The sequence below is a fragment of the Muntiacus reevesi genome, chromosome 3 (genome assembly GCF_963930625.1).
Source record: "Muntiacus reevesi chromosome 3, mMunRee1.1, whole genome shotgun sequence".
In the NCBI taxonomy this organism is placed as follows: domain Eukaryota; kingdom Metazoa; phylum Chordata; class Mammalia; order Artiodactyla; family Cervidae; genus Muntiacus; species Muntiacus reevesi.
Window position 1 is genome coordinate 34,213,815 of NC_089251.1, and position 20,455 is coordinate 34,234,269.

The following is a 20,455-nucleotide window of genomic DNA, read 5'->3' on the forward strand; positions in this document are numbered from 1 at the left end:
TAGTGTATGGTTTCAGTTTTTTAAATCAGACCAGTAGACAGGAAATGGATTATAGTACACCACGCTATAACCACTTTTCTAAAGCTCTATCAGAAATAGAGGTGTATTATTAAAGGATAAAATATGGACTTGAATACTTTGAAGGATAGAAAAGAAATCAAATGAAATGTGTGTGAGAGCAGCTTGTAAACACTTTCAGTTATGCTTGTTCATTGAGAGAAAGGTTATGGCATAAAAAGCATAGGAAATGAGTGCTTTGTGTCGTTTATTCCTCCCCTTGGTTAGTTGTTGCAACTTACTACCAAATTCAGAAAACTCAGTAACTCAAAAAAGGTGAACATGCATTTAAGGTTGTCTTCATTGTAGTTCTTTATGTTAGACTACAGGAAAATTATAGCCTTTGTGTCTCTGTTTATCCTTGCTATGGTGCCAAGTAGAAATTTACTCAAAAGTTAAGCACCTGGAAATTCTCCTTTCTTGGCAGCAAGTTTATACCATGTTACCAATGCATTAGAGTTAAAACGGACAGTCTCCAGAGGCACACTTTTCACTTCTGCTTACTTATTTGGCTAGGTATTTAACATGTTGAACAGAAAAAATTAATAACCTGTTAGATTGTTTAGAGTTGCTATATTATAGTGATCTTAAAAGACAAAAATGTTTGATTTGTTTCATAAAACACCTGGCAAAATCTTTTTAGTCTTCATAATTTTACTGAAGACGCTGAATGTTTATTATATGTATTACCCTAAAAGTACGGGTGACATTCATTATAGAAAAAAACAAGTGCTAGGTGAAACAAAGAAAATTGGAATCATGTATAAGTCTGTGGTTGTGAGAATAACTAATGAGAACAGTTTTAGATTTGTTCTGTTTGCTTGTCCGTTTTTTAGGCAAACGAAGATTTAATATTAAGTTGTGGAAGACCTTCACTGATTGTTTCAACTGTCTGCCTATAGCTGCCATTGTGGATGAGAAGATCTTCTGTTGTCATGGAGGTAGTCTAGTAAATCTGCCTTATGGACTTTTCTTCTTCGTTCCTTATTTAGAAAGGGCCTATGTTTATTGAGGTGCTGTGGGAAAACAAAGCAGTGCTTGTTTGAAAACTCAAGTGGTTAAAACTGTTTTAAACATAGCCAAAAACATCTTTTAATAACTAGAAATTTGTGGTTACTTATACATAATGAAAATGCAGATTATTTGTCTTTAAAGAATTTCATATATGAGGAGGATGACCAGAGTTTTGTTTGAAAAAAAAATGTCTTTCCTTTGCCTCAGTTTTGACAGAAAAATATCAGTGGAAATGCGAGGATCATGACTATTTTCCTGTCTCTATTAAATGCCTTTCATCAGAATTCACATATAATTGAGTTTAATATTCTCACATGCCGAGAGTTCTAGGTTTTATGTACTGCTTTAGTACTGCTTTATGTCTGCTTTAGTCCTAAAAGTAATAATAGAATGATAAACATATGACAGTTTATTTGAAAAACTAACGTGTCTAGCAGTTGGCTGGATACTGTGAAAATATATAGTTAGTGTATGATCTGGCTATCTTGATTTTAAAACCTGTTGACAAAACATATTTTCAAACCAGATAATTGAGTAATGAAAGGAATTTATGTCGGGGTACTTGCTGACAGTAATTATAATGAAAAATCAGGAAAAGAGAGAATTGTTGGGCAAACATTTATGGAAGCTTGGGTTTTGGAGATGAAAAGGACGTGAGAGTCTTCTAGTTGAAGGACTATGTGAGGGCTGGCCCAACTAGAATGTCAAATACATACTGGAGAATGATGGGATCAGATTTTGGAGCACTGGGCAAAGGAGTTTGTTGAATGGTTTAATAACCACATTGGGTTTTTGCACAGGGAGATAATTTAATAAAAATAGTTTTTCATCAGTGTGCAGGAAGAATTAAGGTAGAAAAATGCTAAAAGATAGATGCATGTGTCTTAGCCTGAGGTAATAAGTTGTTTATTTTTAGATAGAACATAATTTACTATGTTAGTTGAAACATTGTACAGTAAACACTAGACATTTAGGAAATGTTTATGATTAAGTGGTAAGAAGAAGTGGCCAAACTTCTTAGTAGGAAGGACTAGAATTGAGTGCCTTCCTGTGAAGGGCAAGGAATGGTTGGAAAGAAAGAAAAGTGGTAGGATTTTTTCCTTGAAAAATCTTTTGAAATGAAAAGGAGTTTTATTTCTCTGGTAGGGAAAAATAGGGAAGACCTAATCATAATGTCCTTTTATATCAAGGTGGGATTCTATTTAATAACCCAGTGTTTTAAAGATAACATTGAAAGGAATGCTTGAAAGTATCTTTAATTTCACATAGTGAATCTACTTTGGTTAAATGCTTTTTATTTGGAGTGAAAATTTTTTAGATATCAGTACTGTGAGTCTGGTTTTCATTTATAGGACTGTCCCCAGACCTGCAATCTATGGAGCAGATACGGAGAATTATGAGACCCACTGATGTCCCTGATACAGGTTAAGTATATAGAGAACTGTAATCTTTTTTGTGTGTGAGTGGTCACACCATGCAGCATGTAAGTCTTAGTTCACCAACCAGGGATCAAACCTGTGCCCCCTACATTGGGAGCACCTGGGAAGTCCATTAATCAATTTTTAATGTAAAATGTTGGCATATTTGAATTTTATTATATTTAATGAAAGTAGGACTGTATTGTGTATAAATAGAGCTTTGTTTTAGTAGTCAATAAGCTAACTACAGATTACTTGGAATAATACAAAATATTTCACTCTCCACTAATTCCCCATAGTACAGAAGTTTTAGATTTTATTATAACTGTAATATGGTTCTGTCAAACTTATTTTTTGCCTACGATCTTGCTGTTTTTTGCTCCGTGTACTAAAGCATACTGAGAGCATAATGATATCACTCAGAATACTACTCATGACTAAACATCAACCATATAAACAGTTGTACAGACCCTGTTTTATCAGTAAGCCACTGACATATTGCAGTACATTGTCTCCTAACAGAGTAACACTGTTTTTGTGTTGATTATTTTTAAAAAATGCCTTTTTCCAGATTTTGATTGTAATTTAGAATATATTTGACTAATAGAAGCTAGTACTTAAGTAATAATAGAGTATTTATTTTAAATAAGGTACAATACAAATTTCAAGTGATTACATCTTGAGAGTTCCTGTTGATGGTATGGTTCAGGCATAAATCAGTTTCAAAGATCTCATGTTAGATTTCTCTTTCCATTTTAATGGGAAGTTTTTGAGATGCCATGAAATGGCCATTTTGAGCTTTCATATTGTCTGTCATATTTAGACATTTATTTTCTAAATTAATATTATTGAAACAATAGCCTAATGATTATAATACTTATTCATTAGGGCTTGGACTATAAGCATTAAACCTTGACTCTCAGATTCTTGTCTTGATTCCATTAAGGTTGAAGAACTCCACATTATTGTTGCTAATGGTTATTTGATTTTGTATGCATCCAGGCTGTTGCATTTTCCAGATAGTCCTGAAAGCCAACTACATTCTAGTTATTTTGTCATATAAAAATTATAGAATAGTATCTTAACCTCGTCCCTGCTGCTTTTGTGGAAACAGACTGGGAACTATGAGCGTTACAGAGCTGTGTATGTATTTATAGAATCAGCTTCTGATTCTTTAGAAACTCGAAAGAGCTTATAAATTGAGACCATCCTAGTGGATTTATTATACTGGTGGGTTTCTTATGACAGGAGCTTAGGAAATAATGGTAGAAATTAAGTACATTGCCACCATTTGTACAGTATGTTTTAGATACTTCCCCTACCGAGATAAGCTATATTGTGATTCAAAATGAAGATCTCCTTTTGTTATAAGCTGTATTAGTATATAGATTATTGAAAAAAATCTTTGACGCCAACTCATTCTAAAACAGTCTTCCCTTAGCATTTATTCATTGTACTTGAAGCTTAACCATTTCCTACTTATAGGTTAATTCTTACCCTTTCAGGAGATCTACTATTTTAATCTCTTGTTTTGACAATACCTTTCCAATACTACTGCTCATTCCTTCTCTGCTTGCGTATTAAATGTTTGATTTCTCAGAGTAGATTTATTGGTCTTCTTGATATTCCCAAGATGGTCTCAGTCCCTCCTAAGATTTATGCTACCGTTAGAATGATGAAGATGATGTTGTCGCTAAGTCACATCCAGCTCTCTTCGACCTGATGAACTGCAGCATGCCAGGCTTCCCTGTCCTTCACTGTCTCCTGGAGTTTCAGTTCAGTTGCTCAGTTGTGTCTGATTCTGTGACTCCATGGACTGTAGCATGCCAGGCCTCCCTGTCCATCACCAACTCCTGGAGCTTACTCAGACTCATGTCCATTGAGTCAGTGATGCCATCGAACCATTTCATCATCTGTCATGCCCTTCTCTTCCTGCCTTCAATTTTTCCCAGCATCAGGGTCTTTTCCAATGAGTCAGTTCTTTGCATCAGGTGGCCAAACTATTGGAGTTTTCAGCTTTAGCATCAGTCCTTCCAATGAATATTCAGGACTGATCTCCTTTAGGATGGACTGGTTAGATCTCCTTGCAGTCCAAGGGACTCTCAAGAGTCTTCTCCAACACCACAGTTCAGAAGCATCAATTCTTCTGTGCTCAGCTTTCTTTATAGTCCAACTCTCACATCCATACATGACTACTGGAAAAATTGTAGCTTTTACTAGACAGACCTCTGTTGGCAAAGTAATGTCTCTGCTTTTTAATATGCGTCTAGGTTGGTCATAGCTTTTCTTCCAAGGAGCAAGCATCTTTTAATTTCATGGCTGCAGTCACCATTTGCAATGATTTTGGAGCCCTAAAAGATAAAGTCAGCCACTGTTTCCCCATCTGTTTGCTATGAGGTGATGGGACTGGATGCCATGATCTTAGTTTTCTGAATGTTGAGTTTTAAGCCAAGTTTTTCACTCTTCTCTTTCACTTTCATCAAGAGGTTCTTTAGTTCTTCACTTTCTGCCATAAGGGTGGTGTTATCTGCATATCTGAGGTTATTGATATTTCTTTCTCCTGGCAATCTTGATTCCAGCTTGTGTTCATCCTCATCCATCCCAGAGTTCCTCATGATGTACTCTGTATATAAGTTAAATAAGCAGAGTGACAATACACAGCCTTGACGTACTCCTTTCCCTATTTGGAACCTGTCTGTTGTTCCATGTCCAGTTCTAACTGTTGCTTCCTGACCTGCATACAGATTTCTCAAGAGGCAGGTCAGGTGGTCTGGTATTCCTCTGTCTTTAAGAATTTTCCAGAGTTTGTTGTAGCCCGCAGACTTTGGCATAGTCAATAAAGCAGAAGTAGATGTTTTTCTGGAACTCTCTTGCTTCTTCTGTGATCCAGCCTATGTTGGCAATTTGATCTCTTGTTCCTCTGCCTTTTCTAAATTCAACTTGAACATCTGCAAGTTCAAGATTCACATACTATTGAATCCTGGCTGGAGAATTTTGAACATTGCTGTGCTAGTGTGTGAGATGAGTGCAATTGTGCAGTAGTTTGAGCATTCTTTGGCATTGCCTTTCTTTGGGATTGGAATGAAAACTGACCTTTTCAGTCCTCTGGCCACTGCTGAGTTTTCCAAATTTGCTGGCGTATTGAATGCAGCACTTTGACGGCATCATCTTTTAGGATTTGAAAGAGCTCAACTGGAATTCCATTACCTCCACTAGTTTTGTTTGTAGTGATGCTTCCTAAGGCCCACTTGACTTCATATTCCAGGAGTTTGCTCATACTCAATTTCCATTGAGTCAGTGATGCCTTCCAATCATCTCATCCGCTGTCACTAATATTTAAATATTTTTAGCTCTATTTTTTTTTAAGCCTGAAACATTACTATAAAGTCAAGGATTTGATCTGATTTTGTTCCTCCATACCCTATTTAAATCTTCCAGGCTTTTGTAGAAAATGTTTTCTTCCCTCAAATCAAATTGATTTCTTCCCTCAAATCAAATGTAGTTACGATGAAATCTCAGTTGGATTCACAGAATTAGACAAACTGATTCAGAGGTTTATATATAGAAGAACAAAGGATTAAAAGTAACCAAGATAGTCCTGAAGAAAATTATTGAGTGGGGATAGGTCTACTAAATGGAAAGATTTATTTAAAAGCTTTAGTGTATTGATGTCTCAGTGATAAAGTAGATTAATGGAATAGATTATAGCACCAGAAGCAGGATCGGTAGCTCTGTAAGGAAAGGATGAAATTATTCAGGAAATGCTGCTGAGACAATTGGTATCCGTACAGAGAGACTATAGACAAAAGATGAAGAGCCTTTTCCAATATCATGTTTAGAGCATTCCGTTCATATGTTTCTTACCTGTTTCAAGGGCTGGGGAGTAGTAATACCTTAAGCCAAGCAACATTGTATGTGTGGTTACTTTAACAAAAAATGGCTGAGTTTTATAGGCTGGGATACTAGGGGCAATGATTGGCAGTATTTATTAAAAGGTAGAAGGACAGGAGAGGAACTGTGATGTAGATATACTTTACTTTGTAAATTCTGTCTTTTCATTGCTGTGTTTTTATCGTTTAAAGGTTTGCTGTGTGATTTGCTGTGGTCTGACCCAGATAAGGATGTGCAAGGGTGGGGAGAAAATGACCGTGGTGTTTCCTTCACTTTTGGAGCTGATGTAGTCAGTAAATTTCTGAATCGTCATGATTTAGACTTGATTTGTCGAGCTCATCAGGTATGAGATACAAAACTTTTCGGATGTTTTGGTATTTATTAACTTCATCCAGGTCTGTGTCTTTTTGTTTGTTTGTTTGTTTTGAGAAAATTGAGATCTAAAAAAGCTAATTATTACAAGGAAAACAGAAGAGTTACTTAAATCCTATTCCTTGATTTCACAATTAATAACCTAATGATTAGTTAACTCTTTCTTATCCTCTAAGGAAAGATTTCTAGGAATATATTTTTGTAGTGTATGGCAATACTAACAAATTGTTCAATGCTTGTCTGGAACCTTCTAGAAATATTTGTTCCCATTTTAATATGATAGTTACATACTATAGATAACAATCAAATACATTGTGTGGATTTTGATAAGAGCAAACCACACTCTAAAAAGACTTGAAATCATTGGGAAGATTTGATTATAGACTGTGTGTTAGATACCAAGGAGTCATTGTTAATTGTTTTAGCTGCGATGAATTGTATTGTTATGTAAGAACGATGTCCGTATTTTTCAGAAATGCATGCTCAAGTATGTAGTGATAAGATGTTTTGTTTTAAAATATGTCAGAAAAAGGAGCAGGAGATAGATGAAATAAATGTAGAAAAGTCTTGGTAATTATTGAATCTGGGTGGTAAGTAAATATGTAGTCCTCATGCTCTCTAGAACATAACTGATTTGAAATACACTGAAAAGCATTTTTAAAAATCTTTTTTAGCTGCTCTTACATATTTTAAATTTGTAAATATTTAAAGATTGCTTGTTTATTAAGGTAAACTTTATTGAGTTATTTATATGCTATATATACTTAAATAGTTTTTTTCTGCAGTTTTGTGCCCCATAAACCTTGACTGCTTCACACATCTCTTTATGTGATCCTATGTGATAACACAGATGACAGGCTTCTCATTTTCTATACATGTTGTATTTCACATGTCCTTTTTCTGTTAAAATTTTCTAGTTCAATTGAATGAAGTCATATCCCCAAATTCTTTGTTTTTGGCAAAGCTGTCTTTTAATCAGTGAGCATTGTGTTTATATGAGATTTTTTTTTTTTTATATATGAGATTTCTTGTTGTGTTGTTCAGTCACTGAATTGTGTCCAACTCTATGACCCCGCGGACTGCAGCACACCAGACTCCTCTGTCCTCCACTATCTCCCAGAGTTTGCTCAGATTCATGTCCGTTTAGTTGGTGATGCTGTCTAACCATCTCATCCTTTGCTTCTCTCTTTTGCCTTCAATCTTCCCAGCATAAGTCTTTTCCAGTGAGTCAGCTCCTCGCATCAAGTGGCCAAAGTATTGGATGCTGAAGCTCCAATAAAGGAGCTTCCAAGGAATATTCAGGGTTGATTCCTTTAAGATTGACTGGTTTGATCTTCCAGTCAGGGGACTCTCGAGAGTCTTCTCTAGTACCACAATTCCAAAGCATCAATTCTGCAGCGCTCAGCCTTCTCTGCATTTTGATATTCTATCTAGGTTTGTCATCACTTTCCTTCCAAGGAGCAAGTGTCTTAACTTCATGGCTGCAGTGATTTTGGAGAAAATAAAATCTGTCACTGCTTCTACTTTTTCCTCTCCTATTTCCCGTGCAGTGATGGATGCCATGGTGGTTTTCTAGACACCTCCAAATCCTGTTCTGCTTATTTTAAAGCCTGTTACCTCTAAAATTAAGAGACTTATGATGGGAAACAACACAAAGCTTCCTTTAAAAAAAAAAAAAACTGTTCTTTTGGTAAATATGTGAATAAATAAATGTATGAACAAGCAAACTAAGAACTAAAAGGACGTATTGAATGCCAGGCAGTATGCTGAGCTGGAGTCGATAAGATGGCCAAGGTCTTAACAGAAAAGGTTAATACCTAAATTTTACCATGAAGTAATAACAACGGGAACATGTGCCTGATACCTAGGTAGGAATTATATAGAAATGTAGATGGTTGTGGAAGTGCTTTCTCCAAGTATTATAGGATAATTTTGCTTAATCATAGAATACATAAAAGACTTCAAAATTTATTTTTACCTGTTCTGTAAATAAATAGAAAATGTTTACATGTCATTGCCTACCTCTCAAAGTTGTAGATCTGAGAAACATAAATTGTTTAATTTCACTGCAGAATTGACAACAGATTCTAGAAATCATCTTAAATCATTAAGGGAAAGAGTTATACATATGAAAATCTATAGGCAGCTAATTTGTAGTAGCACGATCTGTGTAAATTAAGCTCAGCTTAGTAAAGTTTTCAATGTTTGTAATACTAATAGGAAATTAGAAAGTAGATGAAGAAAAATGTTCGTAACATAATCTATCTTTTATTATCTGATTATTCATTGAATTAAGGATTTTATATTTGGACCATAATGCCATCATCTAAGAAGTATTTGGTATCTCAATTCCCTTTAGACACTGTTCCTATTAGCATATGGAGAATCGTAGTAGAACATTTGAAATGGTATTTTTAAACTTCAGTAATCATAAATTTACTTCATTTAAGCTAAATTCTTGCCTTTATAGAAAAGGAAAGCCAATTTTAATGTTCTCTGGTAAGTTTAAGAATAAAAATCAGGCTTCCCAAACCAAATAAGGGTTTGTATTTTTTCAGGTCTTTGTCACATTCATCTTAATTAGTACTGATGACTGAAAATTTTAAAAGATACATAAATGTTTTTTCCTTTTGACTTTTTCTCTGCCAGGTTGTGGAAGATGGGTATGAATTCTTTGCTAAGCGACAATTGGTAACCCTGTTTTCAGCCCCAAATTACTGTGGCGAGTTTGATAATGCTGGTGGAATGATGAGTGTGGATGAAACTTTGATGTGTTCGTTTCAGGTATGCTATATGTGTGCTTTGGTTTGTTTCTTCTTTTTTGTTCTCTTTTTAAATATAAATTTTTAACAACTGGAAATCTTTTTAATTGAAGTATAGCTGATTTAGAATATTGAATTAGTTTCTGGTGTACAGCAAAGTGTTACATAAATATTCTTTTTTTATATTCTTTTCCATTGTGATTTGTTACAGTATATTGAATATAGTTCCTTGTGCTGTACAGTAGGACCTTGTTATTTATTTAATTTATATATAGTAGTTTGTATCCCAAACTCCTAATTTATCCCTCCCCTACTCTTTTTCCCCTTTGGTAACTATAAGTTAACATATAGAAATCTAATTTAAAACTATTGTCAGAAGAATTTTCTTTCAGATTTGTGTTCTTTCCTTGAGCAAGTATAGGAAAACAGTTTTATTCAGAAGTAATTATCACTCTTGGACTCCCTATAGATTTCTATTTTCCTTCACAAATACTCCAGTCTTTCAGGTATATATCTCAGAGTCTTAGGAAACCTAAGTCATGTCAGTCATTCTTGATGGCATGTGTTTAAAATTGGTAAATTCCTGTATAAATCCTTAGGTAGTGGCTTCGCTACTAAAATTAATGTGAATTCAGATTTTGTTTTCTTTTGCAAGATGAATGGATGGGACAGGTGTTGAGTAGAAAGAGTTTATGAACTCTGATGAAAATGATGTAAAATATTTACCTAGAAAAACCTTCTGAATCTTAAACTATCCATTTGTGACTATAGAAACATATACATTTTAAAAAGAGACCAGCTTTAGCATGCTACTTAATCATTCTTGTTTCATGGACTAAAATAACTTTATTTTTTGTCCCTAACACGCTATATTTCTCTTCAAAAATGTAAGAGGGGTTTCCATTACTATCAGCTAATACAATTGAATGCCAAATGTTTAATTTCTCATTCAGAATTTAAATGTAATAACCAGGCCATATCCTTCAACATTTGCCATAATGGAATTGTATTAATTGTTTGTTTGTTTGTTTGTGTGTGTGTGTGTGTGTGTGTGTGTTTTCCCCATATAACCAAAGTATTGCTGGGGATGTGGAGAAGTTGGAACCTTATATATTGATAGTGGGAATGGAAAATGGTGCAGCCACTTTGGAAAATAGCTTGTCAGTTCCTGAAAAAGTTAAACATAAAGTTTCTATATGACCCAGTATTTCCACTCCTAGGTATATACCTGAAAGAATTTAAAACAGTATTCAAATACATGTATATATACATATTAATAGGAACATTATTTATAATAACCAAAAGTAGAAACAACCCAAATGTTCATCAGCTAAAGAATGAATAAACAAAATGTGGAGTATCCGTAAAATGGCATATTGTTTGGCAATTAAAAGTAATAAAGTACTCATACACACTACATTAAAATCATTATCTCAGTGAAAGAAGCCAGTCACAATAGCACAAATTGTCTGTTTTCATTTATTTAAAATTGCCAGAAAAGACAGTTCAATAGAGGAAAGTAAAGTAGTGATTGCTTAGAGTTGAAGGGGGTTAGGGCAGTCAATAATGGAAATAAAGAGTGAGTGAGTGCTTTTGGGAACAAGATTTCTTCTTGGAGTGACAAACATGTTCTAGTGTTAGATTATACCAGTGGTTTCATAGTTGTAAATATGTTAAAAATTGTTGTCTTTCTACATTTTAAATGGTGAGCTTTATGATACATAACATATATAGCTTTTTTAAAATGAAAGATCTGTATACACATAATAAATGAAGATTGAAGAATGTGTGACTAATTACCCTCTAAATAAATAGGAGAATTATGATGAGAACCTGGGTCTTTTGACTTAGTGTTTTTTCCTCATCACAGAGATACACTAGTTTGAAAATTTTTATACTTAGATCTAAGGATTGAATAGTTGATGGGTTTTGTGTACTTGAGCTTTTGTCACTAAATTGTCAATGAAATGACCAATAATAGTAATACTCAGATATTCAGACATTTGTACTTTTTATTTATTTTTTGATACTTTTTAAATGTGAGAAATGATTGTAAAACTTTGCTATTTTTTCCTACAATTTTACAATTGATGTCATTTATCGAGAAGCCTACTATGTAACAATAATTTCCTTAAACTTATTGTACTTGAAAAAGGTAACATTGTTATTAAATTATTTACTTTAAGATATTGAAACCATCTGAAAAGAAAGCTAAGTACCAATATGGTGGACTGAACTCAGGACGTCCTGTCACTCCACCTCGAACAGCTAATCCACCGAAGAAAAGGTGAAGAAAGGAACTCTGTAAAGAAACCATCAGATTTGTTAAGGACATACTTCATAATCTTTAAGTGTGCACTGTAAAACCATCCAGCCATTTGACACCCTTTATGATGTCACACCTTTAACTTAAGGAGACGGGTAAAGGATCTTAAATTTTTTTCTAATAGAAAGATGTGCTACACTGTATTGTAATAAGTATACTCTGTTATAATATTCAACAAAGTTAAATCCAAATTCAGAATTACCCATTAAAGTTACATTTTCACGTATCACAGTTTTTAAAGCTGAAAAGCATCCCAGTTAAACTAGATGTGATAGTTAAACCAGATGAAAGCATGATGATCCATCTGTGTAATGTGGTTTTAGTGTTGCTTGGTTGTTTAATTATTTTGGGCTTGTTTTGTTTTTGTTTGTTTGTTTTTGCTGAAATAATGGCAAATTCTTTAAATTTTTTCCCCAAACATTTTAAAAAGTGCAATGTGGGAAGATTTTTGAAGACATTCATCAACTATTAATTTTCCATTGCTTATTTACTTATGTACCTGTTTGATCTTACTAAGAAAACTTATGCCTCATTACAGTAAAAAGGAATTTAGAGATATTTTTAAAAATATGCAAACTGTCCAATTGAGTGATTTAATCAGTTTGGGCAACCGTTACAGCTGATAGTGAATATTTTGCTTCATACAGAAATTGCCACTGAATTGAGTTTGTGCACTCTAATTTTAACTTATTGATGCTCTATTGTGCAGTAGCATTTCATTTAACTTTAAGATAAGGCTCATTTAGTATACCCAACTAGTTGGTAATGTGATTATGTGGTATCTTGGCTTTAGGTTTTAATTCGCACGAAACACCTTTTTGGCATGCTTAACTTTCGTAACACCCTCACCTGCATTGGTTTTGTTTTTTGGGGTTTTTTTTTGTTCTTGTTGTTTTTTTTTAGATCCACAGAACATGAGAATCCTTTTTTGACAAGCCTTGGAAAGCTGACACTATTTTTTCTCCCTCTGTACGAAGGATGTATTTATATGAATGCTGGTCAGTGGGACATTTGTCAACCATGGCTATTGGGTGCTTGACTGTCTAATATTGCCATGTGAATGTTGTATACGATTGTAAGGCTTATGTCACTAAAGATTTTTATTCTGATTTTTCATGATCAAAATTCATATGATATTGTATAGACATGCTTTGTAGTGAACTATAGTAGCAATAATTTCTGTACATGATCAAGGGTTTATTGCAGCATTTCTTTTCCTGTTCTCTTTTTTTTAAGGGTAGTATTAACAAATGACAGGAGTAGAAGAGTCAACATAAAGATTTTAGGAGAACTTACAGGATACTGATTTGTAATTCTTTGGGTGCAACACTTTTGGATGTGATTCTAAAAGCTATTATTGAGCATTGTCAAATTTGTAAGCTTCATAGGGATGGACATCATATTTATAAATGCCCTCCTATAAGTGCTACCATAGATGTGAAATTCTTGACCTTAATATCGTCTTTGAAAATGTAAATTGAGAATTCTATTAACTTACATCTTAAGAATTGGCGTATTGTATTACTGCAGGAGATTTGATTTTCAGCACAGTGCAAAGTTCTATCAGATGCATATGTCTTTTTTTTTTTTTTTCTAATTCCATTTTGTTTTAAAGCACATTTTAAATGTAGTTTTCTCATTAGTAAAAGTTGTCTAATTGATATGAAGCCTGACTGGTTATTTTAGTCCTTTTTTTTCCTTTACAGTAAAACATTTAAACACATTTTATTCAAATAGATTTTTGATATCTTTTATGCTGAATTGGTTCTTTTTAAAAATTGTTCATATACTGCTTATGATATATTAGGTCAAACAGACTTTTATCTAATGTGATTTAAATATCTTTCCAACTGAAGAGTTAAGTTGAACAATTTTTAATAGAATTTTAGATATACTCTTGGTAGTCACAGTGTGGGGTCTAGAAAATAAGCCTTTGGGAGGAAACAGGGCAGTCTTTTATTAATTTTAGTATTAGTCAAAACACATTAATTTGAATCCTGTATACTGAGTTTTTATAATAATTTAGTCAGTTTAATACTGAATAAGTCATTAATTAAGCAAATTAATATTGGTCATTGAATTTGAAGAATGAAAATTTATCACATTTTAAAATTATTCCGTCTTCAAACCACTTTTAACAGCTTCTTTTCATATACTGTGTTCATTACAAATATTATTTGCTTGGTAACACTGTTACTTGAAATAAATAAAACTTTGTTTCTTAGGAGAAGAGTATTTAAAATTCTAGCGTCACTAATTTCTATTGTTCTTCCCTGTTACTAATTTATGTCATTTTTCCTCTCTGAATATTAATGATTTTCTATATTCAAATTTATCTTTATTCTAAATGTCATGACATTCAAAGTCACTGAACACACTAGATAACTGAGATAATGTGATGGATCACATGGATTATGTTGGTCAATTTCTGTTCTTGAATGGAAAGAATCAACTACAAATATTTGAAGCTTTAGCATTCACTATTTTAACTGCCTAGGGACCAGTTTTAATCTTGATCAGCAAGACTGGTTTGTTCAAAATGTTGGGTCAAAATACCTGCAAGCAGAATTTTAAAGTTTAAAAAAAGTGACTAATTGGAAGTATGAGAGGTTATAGGCCTTTTTAAAAAATTCATCTGAGGGAAAACTGGGAGCATCTTGAGATGTCTCTTAAGAATATGTAAAAGTATATTATTAATATATTGAGCCCAAGAACTTAAATATATCTCCATTTATAAGTTCAGATACATTCCTTTTTCTCTTTGGCAACTGTAACTTTTGAACCAAAAAAAACCCAAATATTTTTCTTTCACATTCTAAAAATGTGTTTAGATAAGGAAAACAGGCAGGCTTACTCTACTCTTGCTACCGTGACTTAATCCACATCTTCTGTTCCTTGTAAATCCATCCATGAATAAAAACTGTGCCTGAAAAGATACTTAACAGCCTCACTGTACCAGATGCCTGACATAGAAATACTGTGTCCCTCTTTGTTAATAGAGTTTAGGGTTTTATAACTTCCCTAAACAGCTAAAAAGTGGTTAAAAGGAATGTAAAGTGACAGCATACCTTGCAAAGTGGACAGTAGTTAAGTAAGACATAAGTTGATTCCATGTAAGTACATACTTTAAAATTTTATTACCTTTATTCTCTTTATAATGTTTCAACAAAAGTGAAATTTAGATGCAATGTAGAAATTTTTATCTCTTGTTCAAGTTTTACCTATACATCTGAATGCCAGAATTTCTAAATAAATCCATTGATCAGAAAAAATTTTTAAGTCAAAACTTACTTTCTTCAGCTACCACCTCTTCTTACATTGGTTGACTTATTAAATCATAAAATTCTTTAATTTCTCATTGTTTGTTTCTTTACAGGTGGTCAGTGTTTTATTAAACTTTATTTTTACATTGTTTTTAGTTTCTTAGTCATATTCAGCTGTGACCCCCAAGGACTCTAGCGCTCCAGGCTCCTCTGTCCATGGGATTTTCCAGGCAAGAATATTGGAGTGGGGTGCAATTTCCTTCTCCAGGGGATGTCCCCCACCAGGGATTGAAGGCGGATTCTTTACTGTCTGAGCCACCAGGGAAACACTTATTTTTTATTCTACTTTATTCTTAAGTAGCCATAAATCTTTGCTTTTTTTCTCTTAGGGATCTTTGCCAATTAATGTTACAAAATCTTACTTGTAACACACATTATTTGGGGTATCAGTAGTGTGGAAGGTTATAAGTGTGTTGTGTGGTCTGTGTTGTACATATGTGAAACAGAGTGATAATAAACTTCCTGAAGCTCAATAGACTCAGCATTTCTTTGATACTGTGTACAAAAAGGTGGGAACCTAAGGTCTCTCCCTAGAGGCTTTCTGTTAAGTCTGGCCTGAGCTCACCAAGTAAGATAATGCACTGATTTTTGCAGCTTTCTAAAGCTGAGTAATTCAGTGGATGTACAGGCCAAAAAATCTTCCTGAGAGAGCAGTGAGACGACAACTAAACATCTGAAATTATCATATTATTATACTAATTATAATTATTACTAGTTATTAAAATAGTGTGCCTTTTAGTATACTAATTTATAGTCTTACCATGTATAAACAGGGAGTTTTGACAAAGTCACAAAGACGTAATATAGAGCAACAATAAAGAAGTAGTCCAGAGAAGTCCTTACTATATGTAACAAGTTTAATTGGAATAACTTGTTATATGTAACAATAATAAATAATAATAGATCTTCTAATATATTTCTTGGGGGAGAAAGAGCAGAGGAAACAAAACTGGGGTGGTGTTGATACAAGGTAACCTTATATCAGGCTACCCTCCAATATGTAATTCTCAAACTGATACTGGCACAGTTTGAAAATGCTTTCACTCACCAACAGGTTATTAACAAACTGACACCTATCCTACCATTCTTGGGCAAACACGAGCTCTGTCTCTATAGCTTTCAGTATAGTAAGGATTCCTGAAAAGGCAGGTGTGAGCGGTGGAGTCACCTTAAGCATATTCTGGTAGAACTCGGGAAATTACTCAGTACCTCAGAAAAACTTATGTGAGGCCCAGGGCCCCATTCTTAGCACATGTATCTGTTAGGCAGTATATGCCTTAAGTTTTAGAAACAAATCCCCATCTTAACAGGATAATTGCCCTCAGGTTTTGTAGCCCATCTTAGTTGGGGCTTGGTCATGCCACTGAAAATCAAATCATCTGCTGTACAGATCCATTAGTATGTTGGGTATTCCTACAAAAAGTTCTTTTTGGTCCTTAGAAACCTTTGGATCTGATAGGATATGATATGAAGTCACTCAGTCGTATCTGACTCTGTGACCCCGTGGACTGTAGCCCACCAGGCTCCTCTGTCCATGGGATTCTTCAGGCAAGAATACTGGAGTGGATTGCCATTTCCTCAGTCTAATTGTATGTGACCAGAATATAAACGCACATGGACCAGAGATTTTTGTCTCTTGTTCGATGATGTGTCTACAGCTCCTATATGCCTGGCACATAGTACGGATGCAGATGTTGGTTTAATGAATGACAAGTGAGTTTCAAAAATGACTGGTTCTGTTTTGACACTTTGATCTTTTGGAGAAATTAGTCAAAAATAGTTCCAGTTTTATCCTCATCTAACTGCTTTTTCTGTCTTACAAGAATGCTGGAATAGTCTCAGGAGAAAATTGATTTGGGTCTGTATGGCAAAAATAGTCTGTTGTCAGAACTATAATCCTTATTTGGTAAAACGTTGGTAAATAATGAGAAGTCAATGTTCAGTTGGTTGAAGGAACATTTCTCAGCTAGTTGCTGACAGGCACATTGTGGAGGCTGTCTCTTGTTCAGTATCAAACTTTCCAATATCCTTATAGTTACTTTCTTGCCTCCCCTTTGCTGCATTTTATTTAGGTTTTATTTTATTGACCTTAAAGTCATCTTTGTTGTGAGCCACTTCAAACATTTTTAGGAAGGTGATGTAGTTTGTGTGACACTTTGTTTTTCAAAAGTCAACCTAGTAAATGAACACTTAAAACTTAACACTTAAAACCAGGAATCAAAACTTGAAAGTGAACAGACTGTTGGCTCAATTTAACAAATAAGGATTATGTCATAAGTAGAAGCTAGAATGAGGAGAAATAAAAATAGATATTATTACTGGACAAAAAAGTGAGGTACAGTGGAGAAAACTGAAGAGAAGTTTTCTCTTTTTGATTACTGCTCAATGGTAATACTTCTTAAGAGTTTTTAGCCTCTACCATATAAAAGAGCAATTAGCCATACTTGGTCATAGTAGAAAATTCCAGGAAGCGAATTTTGCCCAGCTTGAATCAGTGGCTGGACCTTGAGATTAATCTTTGTCACACAAAGTCTGAAAACATGACGTTGGTAAGATATCGACAAATGGGAACTCATACATAAAATTAGTACATACAGTTCCTTGGCAAATGAATTTAGTTAGCATTGATAATCTTGCTTAGTTGAAAATGTGCATACTCTAAAAGCCAACAGTTTCACTTTAAAGCATTTATAGAAAAACTCCATGTGTACCCTATGGGGCATACATACATAAACAGAAGTAGTAGTCAAAATATTTGACTTTAATACATGTGCACTGATCAGTCAACCAAGAACTAATCAGAGCCTGTACAAGCTATAAATAACTTAAGTGGCCTTACAGAGACAGCACACCAGAAAACCAGGTCTGTGTATGGGAATGCTCATATCAGTCATAGCAAAAAATAACCCAAATGACTTGACAGGAGCATTGATTCATTATGGTATATTTATAGAACAATCCTATACAGAATGAAAATGATTCACTGTCATGCATTAGCATGTCTAAGTCTTAAAAGTATGGAGAATAAAGAGAATGTTAAGTTTTCAAACAAGATTTATGCTTGGGAATATGGTAAATCTAAAAAAAATGGAATGGGGGAACTCCCTGGCAGTCCACTGGTTAGGCTTTTAGAGCCCCTGGGAGGAGGAGGGGTATGGAGTGGGAAAAACAGAAGTCACCTCTTCGGGGAAGTAAGGGGAGGGAGGAGGAGTATACAGAATCTCAACAGTATTATGTTCTATTCCTTGGGTCTTAGGTTTCATGCTTTTTTTGGTGGGTAGTGGTTTCTTGAGTGTTTATTTTATACTTGGCTTGCATATATATTACTAATATTTTGTACATATCAAATATTTCATTTTTTAAATTTGTATGCAATCCCATTTATGTAAAAGATGCCTGGATTTTGATTTAAAATGGGAGACGTCCAGCTCTACCTTTCACTTAAACACTGTGGAGCCACTGTAAAACCTTAACTGGCCTGATTTCAGTTTTGTTGTCTTAGGGAAAAGGCCCAAGGAAAGGGAGTGAGATGAGTGAATGGCCAGTTAGTGGAGCAATCAAAACACATTTATAGATGGGGTTTTATGGGCTCCCTTTATGGCACCTCAAAATAATTAGTAACGTCAAAGATCACTGATCATGGGTCACCATAACAAATAAAATGAAAATATTTGAAATATTGCAAGAATTACCAAAATGTGACACAGACATAATGTGAGAAAATGCTGCTGGAAAAGCTGTGCTAACAGACTTGCACAGGTCTGTTAGGGTTGTCACAAACCTTTAATCTGTGAAAAAGAAAATGTAGTATCTGCAAAGCAGCATGCCTGTAGTAGACATTCAGTGTTCAGTAAACATTCTGTACCCAAGGCTGGAAACTAGTAGTCACAGTAAACCCTGATACCTTGGGGAAAAGAACCACCAGAGAAAGCAGGATGAGGCTTCAAGCAGCGTTTTTTCAAGAGAATCAGTATTTAAGGTTTTCACAGCCAATTTGTTTCTTGGTTCATTCGAGAAAATGTCCAAGATGCTTGAAATGAAAAATGAGTTCTCAGATTGTATCCTCTTACATGTAGGTGGTTTTTGCCATCCTCTAACTGGGTGAGAGCCCAAGAAAGAAGGGAACTAAATAATCGTTCTTCAGAGTTGCTGACTGAGGAACTAATTGCTAGGAAGTACCATAAATAGGGGGCTTCCCAGGCTGCTCAGTAATAAAGAATCTGCCTGCAGGAGATCCGGTTTCGATCCCTGGGTCGGGAAGATCCCCTGGAGTAGCAAATGGCAACCCACTCCAGTATTCTTGCCTGGAGAATACCATGGATAGAAGAGCCTGGTGGGCTACAGTCCATGGGGTCACAAAGAGTTAGACAGGACTGAGCTTGCATGCACCACAAAGTAGGCAAGGCCAAACTCCTTTTTAAGTGTACATGAAATTAGAAGCAGTGGCTGACTTTATTTTAAGGGGCTCCAAAATCACTGCAGATGGTGACTGCAGCCATGAAATTAAAAGACGCTTACTCCTTGGAAGGAAAGTTATGACCAACCTAGACAGCATATTAGAAAGCAGAAACATTACTTTGCCAGCAAAGGTCTGTCTAGTGAAAGCTACGGTTTTTCCCGTAGTCATGTATGGATGTGAGAGTTGGACTATAAGAAAGCCGAGTGTTGAAGAATTGATGCTTCTGAACTGTGGTGTTGGAGAAGACTCTTGAGAGTCCCTTGGACTGCAAGGAGATCCAACCAGTCCATCCTAAAGGAGATCAGTCCTGAATATTCCTTGGAAGATCTGATACTGAAGCTGAAACTGCTTTGGCCACCTGATGCAAAGAGTCGACTCATTGGAAAAGACCCTGATGCTGGGAAAGATTGAAGGAGAAGAGCGCAACAGATGATGAGATTGTTGGATGGCATCACCGACTCAATGGACATGAACTTGGGCAAATTCTGGGAGATAGGGACAGGGAAGCCTGGTGTGCTGCAGTCCATGGGGTCGCAAAGAGTCAAGACACGACTTTGCGACTGAATAGCAACAACAGTGGTGGTAACTGAAAAATCTAGAAGCAATGCAAATATTAAAACGATTTAAATTTGGCCCATCCATTCTGGAGTAGTATGCCGTCATTCAAAATACTTAGAAGACTGCAGCAACGTGATTTATCAAAGGGGTGAGGAAGCAGGTTATAAATTAGAAGGGAAGAGGAAAAGCTGTCAGGGACAAAATTAAATGCTATGAAGAATCCTTTTACTTATTCATTGAACAAACATTAAGCACCTTTACATCCTAGGCAGCAG

The 20,455-nt window shown here is 34.8% G+C and overlaps 1 protein-coding gene across 2 annotated transcripts in view; it reads left to right on the forward strand.

The window, feature by feature from the left end:
* PPP1CB (protein phosphatase 1 catalytic subunit beta) overlaps positions 1-14,075 on the forward strand; it is a 34,908-nt gene extending 20,833 nt beyond the window's left edge. For both annotated transcript variants that reach the window (XM_065928921.1, XM_065928920.1), the window contains exons 5-9: positions 894-998; positions 2,424-2,495; positions 6,572-6,723; positions 9,402-9,536; positions 11,701-14,075. In XM_065928921.1, the coding sequence (XP_065784993.1) occupies positions 894-998; positions 2,424-2,495; positions 6,572-6,723; positions 9,402-9,536; positions 11,701-11,805 (569 nt within the window). In that variant the 3' untranslated portion in view covers positions 11,806-14,075. The remainder of the gene's footprint in view (positions 1-893; positions 999-2,423; positions 2,496-6,571; positions 6,724-9,401; positions 9,537-11,700) is intronic.
* Positions 14,076-20,455: the final 6,380 nt, after the last annotated feature.